The sequence below is a fragment of the Erithacus rubecula genome (genome assembly GCF_903797595.1).
Source record: "Erithacus rubecula genome assembly, chromosome: Z".
Taxonomy (NCBI): domain Eukaryota; kingdom Metazoa; phylum Chordata; class Aves; order Passeriformes; family Muscicapidae; genus Erithacus; species Erithacus rubecula.
Genome location: NC_136661.1, coordinates 2,299,634 through 2,313,952, shown reverse-complemented (window position 1 = coordinate 2,313,952; position 14,319 = coordinate 2,299,634). Strand labels below are relative to the sequence as shown.

The 14,319-nt window shown below is 33.2% G+C and overlaps 1 protein-coding gene across 5 annotated transcripts in view; it reads left to right on the top strand.

Moving 5' to 3' along the window:
- Positions 1-14,319, top strand: part of CCDC171 (coiled-coil domain containing 171) — a 165,358-nt gene that overhangs the window by 79,422 nt on the left and 71,617 nt on the right. For 4 of the 5 annotated variants that reach the window (XM_079330440.1, XM_079330442.1, XM_079330441.1 and 1 more), the window contains 5 exons: positions 1,083-1,587; positions 2,339-2,455; positions 7,285-7,511; positions 8,191-8,370; positions 10,039-10,224. In XM_079330440.1, coding sequence (XP_079186566.1) covers positions 1,083-1,587; positions 2,339-2,455; positions 7,285-7,511; positions 8,191-8,370; positions 10,039-10,224 — 1,215 coding nt within the window. Of the gene's footprint in view, positions 1-1,082; positions 1,588-2,338; positions 2,456-7,284; positions 7,512-8,190; positions 8,371-10,038; positions 10,225-10,927; positions 11,164-14,319 lie in introns of those variants that run through there. The other variant, XM_079330444.1, reaches the window with a different exon arrangement.

Below are 14,319 nucleotides of genomic sequence, written 5' to 3'. Positions count from 1 at the left end.
TGCTAACAGGAGTAATGTTGCTCCATGTTCAGCAAAATTGTCTATAGCTCTAAGAGAAGTATCTGAAACCTAGCACAGTCCTCGGTTTTCCTCATCATATGGGCTCATAATTCCATCCATGTTTGCCTTTTTATGACCATATATTGTAGCTCAAGTTAGCATTTAACTTGAACTCATACGTTCTTTGTGAAAAGTGCCTAAAATTTATTCTCTCCATATACCAGTGGAGCCTGTTTAAATGTAGTCATTGTTTCAGTCACAGCAGTCTCTCTTGCATCAAGAACTCAGTTTAAGTTTCTGAGATCACTTAGAGCTCCCAGCATAGTGTCTTGATTCCAGTACTGCATCCTCTTACTGTAGTCCTGGCATTTCCTGCCTTGTTACCATCTTCATTCGTCTGTACCAGTTTGTTTTCCCGCTTTCTCTATTTCGGGGCATTTAGAGAAAAAAAAGTGTTCTGCAACTTAAAATAGATCTGTAATGACACTGGCCAAAATGAAACCATCTATATTACACTGTTCTTTTGAAAACTCAGTTCTGTATGAGACCTAATTAATCTGTGAATATATAAGTAGGGGGTTGATTACAAAGTAATTAAGAGATCACCTTTACTTCCCCTTTTCCAGCTGCTGCCAATCTGTCTACATTTATGTTCCAGAGCCTTCCTTATTTTTTTACTCTCCCTTACACTAACTTTATTTCTGCTTTGTAGAGCGATGTTCTTTCTGAAATTGGAGCATGCAATTGCTTATTGTTAAGTCAACTCATAGAACTGTATTGTGGACAACCCAGGTACAGGCTATTGGAGTATCATCAGGAGCCAGAAATCTGTTTATAAGGGAAGACTATGCAAACTTTACTAATACTGTTTATTTTTGTATATCTGGTTGCTTAACTGTTTGTTAGGAGAGATAATTTCATCATCATTACTAATATTATTTGTTCCTTTAGTGTGTTACTTGAATGTGAAGAAACAAAATTATTTTATTTTTTCTTTTGTCTAGGTAAAGATGATTTTGGTAAGTAAAAAAACATGCTCATATTTCTTTTGGTTTTGTTTGTTTTTTCTCCTCTTATCCCAGGAATACCAAGAAACAGCAGAGAAAAATAAGGAAAAAATTTATGTCCTTGAAAAAAGTCAAGAAAAATTGGCTCTTGAAACCATCTCTGTGAAAAAGATGTTAACACAGTTTCAGAAGGAGCATTCCTCACTCCTGGCAGCCTGTGCGCTATTGGCAGGTGCTCTGTATCCTCTGTATGGCCGATTGTGTGCTATATCTTCCCAAAGAAACCTTCTTCAGGATCAGGTGAACGTTTATGAATTAGCAAACCAGAAGATTAGGACTCTAGTTCATGCTCTCTCTGATGATAAGGAAAACAGTCAAGATGAAGCAAAACTAAAGAAAAGAAAATCCCGAGGCCTGATTTATGTATTCCGAAGAGCTGTGATTGCAGTTTTGGCAGCTAACAGACTTAAAGTTTTAGCACAGTCTTCTAGTACCCTCTTCACTTGGACAAATGGCTTAAAAGAAGGCATTGGAATTCCAGTTTGTGTAGGAGAATCCAAAGGCAAGCGTAATCTGTCAAGTAAGCTGATTTTTTTCTTCTTTGATAAATGCCAAATGACATGGTTAGTGAAAAACATATGGTAATATTATTTATAATAGGGTATGAATACAAATTTAATGATATTTTAACAAATGTAATTTCTGAATTTGTAATTTTTTTAAAAACTTGATAAATGTAATTTCTCCTAAAATAAAATGTTCAGTCTGTTTCAGCAATGCAAGTAAAGTTGCAACAACATACATGAACTCCCATTGTTTGATATGCTCAGTATTTGCATTGTAGATTTCAGAACTAGGTCCTATTGCATCTGCTCTATGTGATACATTTCTTGAAACATTCCTGCTTATGCTGGTGTTCCTACACTAACATATTTTTTGAAAAAGTATAGTCTCTTCTTTTAGTAATAACTTGTAGTACTTATTTCCTACTGAAAAATGCAAGAAAGTTTCTTACTGATTCAGGTAAAATATTAGTGTGGGATTTCTGGGTTTCCTTTAGAAGTTATGTAGTGTTCTTGTTTCTTTCTGTTACCAAACCAGCTCATGCATCCTCCTACAAGGAAAAATGGTCCAAAAATGTTTTCCAAACTAGAAGATTCATCTGTTTTTCTGGTTTAGTGCTTCTGGAAGCATATTTAATGCAGTCTAAATTGTCCTGAAAATAGTCTGTGGCTTATTTACTTTTAGCTTTAGGCAATTTCTGAAAGAGAAAATAACGTGCCTCGTCTAAGTTATTCAGTTTTATTGATAGCTACAATTCTGTTCCACAGGTTGTGAAGAAGAAGAGCTTGACTGTGTGGAAGCACTCAGCTGGTTTGCTAGTTCCAACCTCCTTGCTGCAATAATCAGTTCCGTCGCAGAGTTGCAGGATGTCGTTAACAAATCAGGTAATTTAAAAAGTATATTCTTGTAGTTGAAGATTGAAAAAATGACCAGGATAGTTACATCATCTCCATTTTTAGAATTTGTTTACACTATTCTGGATCAAATCTCCTGAGAGCTGTATTGATGGAACAGATTGAATTTTCTTTAATTGGTGATACGATACTTCATCCTTTTGGTATATAGAGTCATGGGAACAGAAGGCTGGAGTGTGCTTTTAGAAAGCATATGTACTGTTTTGCCTATTTGATTATGAGATATTAAAAATAATCTACATCACATAAATAGATATTTGGCTAACCTGTTTTTAAAAGCTTCCAATGAATTAACTCTTCCAAGGTTCCTAGTTATCTTGTACCACTGGTCTAATATTCAAGAAGTGTTTTCCTGGAAATCAACCTAATATTTTTCCATAGAGAAAATCTATGTAATTTTGTTTTTATTTGATTTGTGTATTTCTTAAGTGTAGGCTCTAAAACTGGCACATCTTCGACTTGGAGCATTACAGCTGCTGACAGAAAGGAAATAATTTCCTACTGTGTTTTATATGATATGAATTTAGTAGTTCAAAATCTGGAAAACAATTAATTTAATGTATAATATTTTCATGTGTTTTACTTGCTATCTTGCAGTTTTTGAGAGAAAAATAAAACTCTGAGTTTACACAATGTGTAACAGTCCTTATTTTATGTCCCTACAGTGTCCCTTCTCTAAGTTTATGCTTAATTAAGTTTGTGTCTAGATTTCCTAATTTTCTTAATGTCTGATTATATAGAATTGTACTATGCCTATGAAAAATTGTAGTGTCAGTTTCTAGAAATGTTACCTCATGATTCCCAGCTGTTATTTTCCTTAATTTATTTGCAGTGAGAACTGATATAAGATTTTGCTTTGTTCATGTGCATTGCTGCCATCCTTAGTTCTTTAGTAACTTTTAATTTTAAAATACCAATACTTCTGTCACAGAACAGAGGCTGTTTAAGGAGGGGTAATTTATGTGAATAAAAGGAAGTAGCAGGACGGATAAGATGATTCATTTCCCAGAAGCTTAAATAGCAAACCCATACCAGAAGACATTGAAACAAAGTGTTTTGATTCAGTTTCAGAAGCTCTCTTCTTCGGTTATCTTTTTTTCAGTAACTTAAATTTACATCCTTACAAAGCAAAGTTTGAACTGTATTTTGAAGTATTCACAGGGTTTATACTGCAAGTTTTCCTGTCTACAGAGTGTTACGTAGAAACAGCAAATTGAAGAATAATTGAGAGAAATGCAGCACCAGCAGCATGGATGTGCTGAAGTGACTGATGAGAACACTCTAAATGTCATGATGTTTTGCCAGTTTGAAATATATGAGAATTCTGCTGGTCTCTACTAGATATCTCTGCACTCAATACAGGCTTGATTTTGAGAATTAGGAAGAACCATGCTGTTGGAACATTACATATCTTATCTCATTTTAAGTAATTTCCACAGAACCTCAAGGTCTAACTGCTTATGTATTATTTGGAATTCTGCTGCTCATGAGATCACGTCTCCTAAGAATCTTTTCAAAAAATAGTAATAAATAATTTAAAGTTTGACATGAAATTTCCAGAAATATTGAAGTAATTAGGCTCTGAAGGAATATATTTGAAAGCTTCCACACTTAGAAAATTACATTATGTTCTGTAAGTAATATTTTAAATAGGACTTAAATCTTCAAATTGACTTCAATGATGTTGAATTTCTTAAACAATTGTAAGTAGGCAATCTTTTAATATCTCTAAATAATGGCAGTTCTGGATTAAACTATACGTCACAGGAGAGAGTACTACAAGAAGGTACTGTCTGGCTCATCAAGATGGAATGATTCAGTGTCTTAGAAATTAGGTTTAAAGATGGCTAGGTTCTGGGGAACCATTTGAGGCAGCTGAAAAAGAGCAAGTCCAGATCACTCAGATGATGCTGGAACATTTGGGTTTGTATGCTCTGATTAGAGATGTACCTTTCTTGATCTTTTAAATAAGTGGTGTTCGTTTTGACAGTGATGATAGTTTCCCTTCATAGTATTAGTTTGGCTCTTTTTCTACCATGTCCTGGAGTGATGTCTGTGCTTCAGTTTCAGTGCAAGTTTGTTGCTGTTGCAGTGTTTTTTGTTTGTTTTGGGTTTTTTGTAAGGTTAGATTTTAGGTTTGTTTGAACAAAATCTGTACTCTGATAAACAAGAGATTGTAATGGCCAATGTTTTCAATACAAATACCAGCAAATGTTAAATATACAAAGCTTTAAAAGTTTGACATGAACATTTTAGTCTTGCATAGTACAAAGTTGATCCTGCTAACTTGGTGTTCAATTTCACCAAAAGAGAATAAGCAAGAATTGTTTTTTTTACATCTTTTCATGTTTTTCACTTTTTTTTCCCATTTACTTAATCGTGCTTTGTTGTATACCTGTATTTTTGTTAATAATTTCTTAGACACATCATAATGTACATGATTTAATGTTTTTATTGTAGTTCTTTCATTCTTCATGGTAGGTACTTCAGATTATATATATATACTTACAAGTCTATTCTCCTCTCAGTTATTATAGATATAGTTACAAGTGAAGTTGATTTATGTTTTCATTTCATCTTTCAAAGCAATCAGTGACTTACTTCAAAATATTTCTGTCTATTTATTCAAAGCTACTCTTCATAAAAACAATGATGGACATGACTATTTATCCCAAGCCCAAGAAAATGCCTTAAGTTGTGGATGCTGAACTGTACTGGTTAAGGGGAGTGCTTGTGAATGATCATTTGAAAATGCTACAACACAATTATCTAAATTATTATTTTAAATTTACTTTTGATACAGTTAAACATGAAATTCTAGACATAGAGAAAGGGGCTGCCATGCTAGGTACTGCATATATGGAAAAACACTGTCTTCTGACAGGCAAACAGTCTCACAAGCTAAGATAGCAAGTGGGAATACTGGGAAAAGTGAAGAAACAGTAGCTCATTGAGGATATCCTTTTTCTGATATATACCAAAAATCATTGCAAAGGACAGTTTTTGAGAAGGTCTTGGCATCATCTTCCATCATATGGAAGGCCATAAAATTGTTCTAGTTTTAATTTTTTATTAATTTAACCAAACAATCAACTAGCAAATGCATTCTGACTGGAGAGAAGAGAGGGCTTAGAAGCTGAAAGACAAGTATGGCAGGATAATCTGTGATAAGAGTTAAGTTGATGAAGGTAGATTTTTCTTTTATGTGATCAGTAACAGAGAACCAACAAAGGAAAAGAAGATTCTTCGCCACAGTAGACAGAGCATGCAGTAGCAGTTTTTTCTGGGTATGAAAAGAATTTTTTTTTTTTATTGTAAAGGATGTTTAGTTAGTTGAAGTGCAAGATAAAAGTGCCTCATAAGATTTTCAACTTAAAAGATGCTAACTTAGTCATGAAGAAAAGGCGGATCTACTAGTCACTGAGGTTATGGAGAACATGTACTCAAAAATGATATTCCTGTTAAGCACTGGAATCATTGGAATGGTGCTGTTTCAAAACCAAGCAGGAAAATGACTTTGAAAAGAAAATGTTTTATTTTATCATGTGCTTTTTCTGTTATTGCTTACAGGTAAATCTCAACCTCACATATAAATTATCTTCTTTACAATGAGAATTGTAATAAAAATGTATCAATAATCATGTTATGTTTACTTTGTAACTCTGCCTTTTTCCTTCACAGTCTATAAACAGAAATTCTTTGACTTAAGACAGGGTTATTTTTTATGTTTATGCTCTGAAGTAAATATTTTAGTACGCTGCAGCAACAGGAGATCTGCTGTACTACTGAATGTAAATAAGCTCTTCCATGCTTGTCATCTTACACTGATAGTATCATAAGACAAGTAATGACAGATTAAGACCTGCCTAGCAGAGGGAAAACTAAATTACAAGACTTTTATTAAGGCATAAATAAACCTATTAACTGTTATCTGGAATACCAATTAGTGGAAGGAGCACTGACAATTTTATTTATCAACATTAAACACAATTATTAATTACAGACCTGACGAATTTAGCAGTAAGCAGGACATGTTGGGTGTGCTGGGGCCTTAAGTCCATTATATGAGAAGGATGATTACCAAAATCCTGTGGGGAAATACGTAATTGTAGCTGTAAAATTTTAATTGCCTTGGAATAAGGTAAATTATATTCTCTTGTCTCAGAATATAAATAGTATGGCATTAAGGTACCAAGCCTCACTAATTTTGAACAGCAAATGATTTAGACATCTGTAGAGAGGGGGGAAGAGAAATCAGGAAATCCTCAGAAATTTGCATTGTAAATATTATAATACATTGATTTACTATGTGTTACCACTTCTGACATGACCTGACATCTATTTCCTTGCATCTGTCTTGCATGTTTTCTAAATTACAAAATTAGAACACTAAAGAAAGTCTTTAGAAGTGTGGCTTTGGAGAACATGATAACTGGACAAGTAGTCTTTGACAAACACATCCTATTCTTTAGAGTCTTACCCTAACCTCCCATTCATAAATTAGTAGGAGTAGAGTTTTCATTACTAAATACAAACAATTTGTCTTAAAGTCTCTCTCTCTGAGATATTCCTTTGAACTCAGTCTTTCAGTCTGTAATAGAAAATTTCTATTGAGTGTCTTAAAGATATTGTTTGTTGTAGTTTTTTTTCACTGAAAGAAACTGAAGCAAATAACCTGCTTGATGTTTCTTCTCTGTGTTTTGGTTTGGGTTTTGTTGTTGTGGGGTTTTTTGGTTGATTGTTTGTTTGAGGGTTTTGTTTGTCTTTGTTTTCTGTGTTGGTTTCTTTTTTTTTAATAGGTACAAAGTCCTGGCTTTCTGTAAAATTACTTTTAAGTGCAGCCAAGAATTCATTTTCAAAACTTATGGACAAGCTGAATGCTGTAATGGAGAAAGTTCCATTAGACCACAGCAAATACTTTACTTATCTGGAGAAAGACTCCTTGGTACAGAGCCTGGCTCATGGACTTAATAAAATAAATACCCAGGCCCTGGAAGCTGGACTGTGTGACAGAGTATCCACTATGGTATGCATAATTATAGTCCTACTTCATGTAAGCAGTAGGTTCATGGCCTAAGTGTTAGGATGAAGATCTCTTGATAGTACCATTAATTTTGTTTCAGTTTATAAAACTGCTACATTGAAGTCAACTATGTAGACATCAAAAGTTGATTCGTAACACCCAGAAGCATTAGAGCATGAATATAATTTTTCTTTTATGTCAAAGAATTTTAAGAAGAGATTTGATGTATCCAAGAAAAAGAGTTTTTTAAGGTTCTGTCAAAGTTTTATTTTCTTTCTAAGAACTGACTTGCTTTTGGCTTCAACTAAATATTATGGAGTTTTTTTCTGTTTTGTTTTGGTTGGTTGGGGGTTTTTTTTTGTTTTGTTTTGTTGTTTGGTTTTTTTCCTGTTTTCTCATGATTTGTGTTCTACCTTCCAGTAAAGACAGCCTTCTTCCCCTTTTGAAATAAATTGTTTTTTTATTGTGGGCCTTACATTAAAATGGTATACTTCCTTGAAAACAGAATTTTTAGTTACCCTCAAGAGTAGGTGAAATGGGTTCACTTTTTTGCACTCATGCTTCGTAGAGATGATGGACAAAATGAGAGCTTTGTCTAATGTGCTTGGGTATTATATGTAACTCTTTTATTGCTAAAGTAGTTCATGTTAAAGCACATAAATTTGTTTCTGATTTTTGACAGAAAAACATGGAATCCTTGCAGAAGCAAATATTTGAATTTACACAAAGACTTCATACAGCAGAAGTAGAACGTCGCTCACTGCGCCTACAACTTACAGAATTCAAATCAAATTTCAGTGAGGTGAAAAAAGAAGCAGACAAAGCACAGAGCCTGCAAGAGCAATTAAATATGCTTAAGCAAGTAAGTTTATTAGATTTAGAGGTGACCGCTTATAAGATGTGTTTTTCTGTGTTCTTTTGAAAAAATAAGTATAAAATCATTCTAATATTAAAATAATTTTCCAGAAGATTTGCACTGCAAATGTCAATAAACAAGAAGTCAGATGTGTTTAGAAAGGCATCCCTTCCAACAAGAGTTTCTTTTTTTGAATTGTAGAATTAGGTGTTGTTGTAAATTACATGTTTGGTCTTCAGCAATCAGGTTTTCTTCTGTATGTTGATGTGATTATATGTTCAAAAACATTTATGGATTTCACTTCAGCAAAGACAAGTGTCATGAGGGTATCATATCAAATAAGTATGTTCATGAGAACTTTATGAAGTATAAACTCTGTGTTGATATTGCTGAATATTATGATGGACATCTTACTGTACCTTTGATACTGGGTTATACCCTGAGCTAGTCAATGCAAATTTTAGTGTGGGTGTTCCCCTGGAGGAAGGACTAAGTTTATGGAAGGAGAAAAAAAGTTCCTCTTCTACATTCCTGCTAACACATATGCAGCATATTCCTCTGACCCCTAGCTGTCACTGATCGATTTACTTAAACACTGTGCATTTGATAACCTGTAAATAGCATTGTCCAACAGGAACAAGAGGACACCAAAAAAATGTTGTTTAAGTGCATTAAACCACAGTATTGTGACTAATGGACACGGTGTTTGAGGAGTTGATGTCATTCGGTGGCATTGTATGTGCAGAACTGTGCCTTCAGGCCTTGGAGGGGAAGAAACTTGTCTTGCTTTGTCATGCTGGAGATTCATGTTTTCTACTATTTATATTTCTTGTAGGTTGCATTTCAGAATTGAACATATGCTTGAACTATTTGAGATAGTGAATGGTTAAGAATTTTTATACATGCTCAGCAGGTACACAGTGCAACTAGAACAGTTGTGTGTGGCCCAGAGAAAGCAGTCTTTTCTGTAGCTAATACCAACACTGATAATGAAGCCTGGTTAGTAGACTTGTTAGTGTGTCCCAATTGAGACAATTCCAAGCAGAGACTATTTAACAGATGGTGTCAAATCCATTCTTTTTCCTGTTCCTAGCTGGTAAAATATTAGGTTTTTTTTTTTTTTTTTTTTTTTTTACTCAAACAGACAAAATTGTAGCTGTTCATCTTTAGTTTTGGTCATACTGGATTTTATTGCTTACAGTTCTGAGAAAATTGGAAGAAAGATATCAGTTTATATTGCCATTCAAATGTAGGCAATGATTTTCCTTGAAGAACTATTCTGTCTTTCTGGAACACTTTTGGAAAGGGAGAAGAACTTAAGGAAGATGTTTACAATGGTTAACAAGATATGCACTAAAATGTGGGACATTGTTCTGCATATTTCCTTTTAAATACTGGTTCTTTGTAATCCAGGGTATTAATTTGAATAGAATAGCAAATACATACTGTTTACAGTAGCCTGAGTGCTGTTTTGAAAAAATACAGGGAATAAAGTTGTCTGGCCGTTTTATTGCTTGGTGGTCTGTCTTTGAGTTAAAAAACCTAAATAAATAATAACCTTTAGCATGCTTTTGTTTTAGAATTTAACATGTTCACATGTGGAACTTGGGAAGTCAAGTATGTAAGCAGGTATGTATAGTTACATAATCAAACACAATTTATTTCTCTTATCAGAAATTATTCACCCATGAGAGGTTTGAAAGTGTATGTGAAGAATTAAATAATGCATTACATCGGGAGCATCAGGCACAATTGCTTTTGAATGAACAAGCACAACAGCTACAGGAGTTAAATAATAAACTAGAATTGCAATCCAGTGAAGAAGCAGATAAAACTCAAGTTTTAAGTGAATCTGTAAAGGTAAGACAATTATTGCTCTTAATTAGGCACCTGAAAATTAGTTTTTGGTAAATAAGCCAAATGTCATAGTTCTTGTGCAAATAAAAAGTAAATGCACACATACTACATAGCCCATTGAAATTTTAGGGTACTCTGAAATACTTTGAAGATTCTTCAATAACATCACTCTTCTGCTCTTTGAACTGGATGATGTACACTAATATATGTGAAGTGTCTGAAATTTATAGGGGACATAAGTGACAGCGGATCTAGCTATCACAAGGTATTTGCAATTTATAGAAGAAATAAATGAAAAATTTCAGGGATACTTTGATTTTTGAAAGAGGTCACAATAATATTTTAAAACGTGAATTGCCTGTTTCCTGAATATAATCAGAATGGAGAATATATTTGTCAGTTTGGAATATGCAAGGTGACAATAGAGGGAAATCCTTTTTCATCATAATTTAGATTTTTCTGTAGACATTATGGGTAGTGAGGGAAAAGATGATGTTATCAGAGTCTCTAATAACAAAGGAACAGGGAGAGTATTAGAGGTTTGAAACCAAGTGGCTGTCTAACATGGGAAGAGAGGAAACTTCGTGAAGTAAGATAGTAATGGATGGTGACCTGATCTCTGCAGCTTTTATTTATTTTCTATTTAAAGTAATCTTTGCTGCTTGTGTCTGCTCTTCAACCCTGCTACTGTCTTTCCATCTCCCAGTATTCTTCTGTGAATTGACAACTGAGAAAAAGAGACTGCTTCACCAGTATTTTGAGAAATAAAAGCACTTGTAATTCTGAGAGAAGAAGTGTCAAGCGGAGGAGAACCAAAATAATTCGAGCTACAAAACTAGTAGAAATGTCAGAAATATTGAAAATATAACAATGAAAGTAAATGTCAAGGAGGATGAGTTGCAGCAGAGTAGAGATTTGAAGAGATATGGTGGAGGATGTTGAAAGATGTTGTTAAATTTATTAAGGAGGGTTTTCACTACTGGTATTATTTATGAAAAGATGCCTTACCTCACTAAGGGTAAAAGGCAGTGATGTTTCCAATTTACTTGTTGTTTTTGTGAGGATTTATTCTTCCTCACAGTTCCCTAGTTTAAATAGTTTGTTTTAATGGAAAAATAAACTTGATAGTGTTTTCAGTCAGGTTGCTTGTTACTAAACAATTTTCTTTCTGATATAACTGCAAGTGTGTTAGTCTTGTGTTTGATTTCTTTGAGAAATGCTCGATTCAAGATTTTTAAATGTCTGTTAGGAATATAAACAAGGGAAAGACTAGAAGACAAATCATATTCAGAATCTTCATTTCTGTCCATATTTTATACATTAATACACATTTTTTCACCATGTTTACTTTGTCTAAAAGACACCTTTTCATTTATTCAGAGAAAATGAAGAAAAAGGTCAATATTACGCAATTAAAACATAGGAGGAACTTTTAAACAGACATATTATATTGATTATTTAATACTGAATTTCATTTCACAGGTTCTGGTTTTTATTAATTGAAGGGTACATACCATTTTTTTGAGACAGTCATGATCCTAAAATGCATCCTAATTCTGCAGTCTTTAACAGTTGTTTGCTACTGGAACAACTTCATTCAGTGTAAAATGCTTGGTTATTGCTGAAAGCTTTAAAGATTCCATGCAATGTAATAATATAGGTGATAGAATGGAGGCAAAGAACATTGACAAAATAAACCTTAGGGCTGAAGAGCAGTGCTTACAGGTACGCTGATTTGGTGGACTACTTTGTAATTCTCAATCCTTCCTACTGAGGAGTTTTAAACCAAATTTAATTTGTAGGCGTGTTGCTGTGTACTGTCCCTCAACTTAGAAGATTAATTGGTATCTCTTAATTTTTTCATTATATTTACTACAAAAGGTAGGACAAAATTGGATTTTGGTTATGACAGCCTATATCTGTGACTGTATCAAAAAAGGAAACAAGAACACTCGTGGCAACATGTCAACACATGTTAATGATCTAGTGTTCCTTGATTTTTTTTTTTTAGTCATGCAGATACAATTTTATAATGTATGCATCCTAAATCATCATTTCACTGTCACCTTTTATCATTGTTTTTACAGTTCCAAACCTGTGTTGAATAAATACTTTTGAAACTCAAGTAGCAGTCTAATACAATACCTTGATACCAAGGAGTATAAGTGCTCTGTAAATTTTGAGCCCTATATGTACTGGTTTTTAAAATTCAAGAAAAAGTCTCTTTTGTCTCCCACAGTTAACCTTGTTCATGCCTTTATTCACAACAGGAAGAAATGTCTTTTCTCTGGCATTTTAATTGACAGACCCTTTTCTTTAGCTTGATTGGTTTTTGTAGGGGGGCTTTTTGTAGCTCTCATTTTGCAGTACAGGGAAACAATCTCATCTTTGTAATAATCAACCTTGCCCTTGCAAAACAGTGTTGTTACAATTGTATAGGTTGTTAAGCTCTAAATTAATTTTAAAAAAATAGTTTTTACTGTTGCACTGTAAAAAATAAAATAGAAAAAATATATCTCCATCTTCATCTTAAGATACAAAATAGTATTACTTGTATAGACTTAAGTGTATATAAAAATTTGGTGAGTGTGGTGGCATAAAAGTAAGGTCAGGTAGAGTAGAGTAGAGTGACCTGGAGTGAAAGAAAATAGACATGCTTTGAATTCTTTATTCATAATTTTTAAACAGGTAAGAAGAAGAAAATTAAAATATTAGATATTTTTACTTCCAATAGCTTATTTTTAAATTTATTCACAGTTCAAGAGCAATCAGTAAAGAGATATTTTGGTATTCACGTACTTTCATAAAGTAGGCTTATTAAAGGAGTAATGCTTAATTTCTTAGCTTTATCAATTCAGATTTTAATCCTGTATATTTTTATCTTCTTAGTGGCATATACCATAGAGACATCCAAAGTAGCCAATTATGTTCAAGGTCAGCTGGAACTAAGCAACTCTTTAACACTACTTATTTTTATGAGATGAGGTGAATCATTTGCTCTGATTCCTTATTCGTTGAAGAGAAACTTTTACACAAATGCTAAACAGGTATCAATAACAGACATGTTTTTAATTTCTGATACCAGCTGGTCTTAATCAAGTAAATTATATTTTCTTTCCTATCAATATGCACAGTCTATGTATTTGCTTCCTTTTAGGTATGTTAGTGCCTGTATATTTTTAAGGTTCTATTTATGGAATAAGTTCAATAAATTGTTAATTAATAGCTCCAGTGCAATAGATGTTAAATCATATAACTTGATACTGATACGCTCCACATAGATTTCAATACTTGTTTTAGAAGAAGGTACCATAAATTTTGGATTTGTTTAATCTGCTGAGTTTAGTGAAGCTGCCATTAATTCATGACAGAATAAGTGAGAAAAAAAAATCGTCCAAATGCTTTGATAACACTCAAAAAATATTTTTTTTATATTTTTATTTTAAATTATTTTATTGTATTTATCTATTTATTTTTTTTATTTATATCTGTTTATTTTCAGTACCTATGTCATTCAAATCATACATATATATTCTCTGTCCAGAGTATCCTTCACAAAACAGGCATATCTAATTTCGTTAGTTTCAGATGAAGATTGGGATTTCTCTGTTTGTTAGAAGTGGATGTTTTCCCTCAGCAGGCTCTCAGTTCTTGGATGAATTTGAGGTGAAAGTGATACACAATTTTCTGCTTTTTGTTTCTTTTCCTCTTCATATATTTATAGCCACATACTTTCTCTGAAAGACCATTTCAGATATTTACACAATTTCTTTTACAAATACCACTGCACATACTTTGTGAGTGAGTTTTACAGTTATTTCTGAAAATGCTGCAGTATTCTAACTTGGAGAAAGGTTGAAAGACTTCACTTACATGAAGAACACCAAATGATTTTCATGCTTCTCAGAAAGATTGCAGTAACAGTTAAAACACTTACTGTTCCAAGAAATAGGATTTGTTCTAGAAATAGGATTTGAGGTCTTTTCCTCTGACATCTTAAGCTGAAAAGATTGCTCGACTTTGGATGCACTGAGGGATACTGTTGATTCTAAAAACTTGTCTCTTTGTCAAGAAACTGCCTTTCTGTGCATTGCCTGA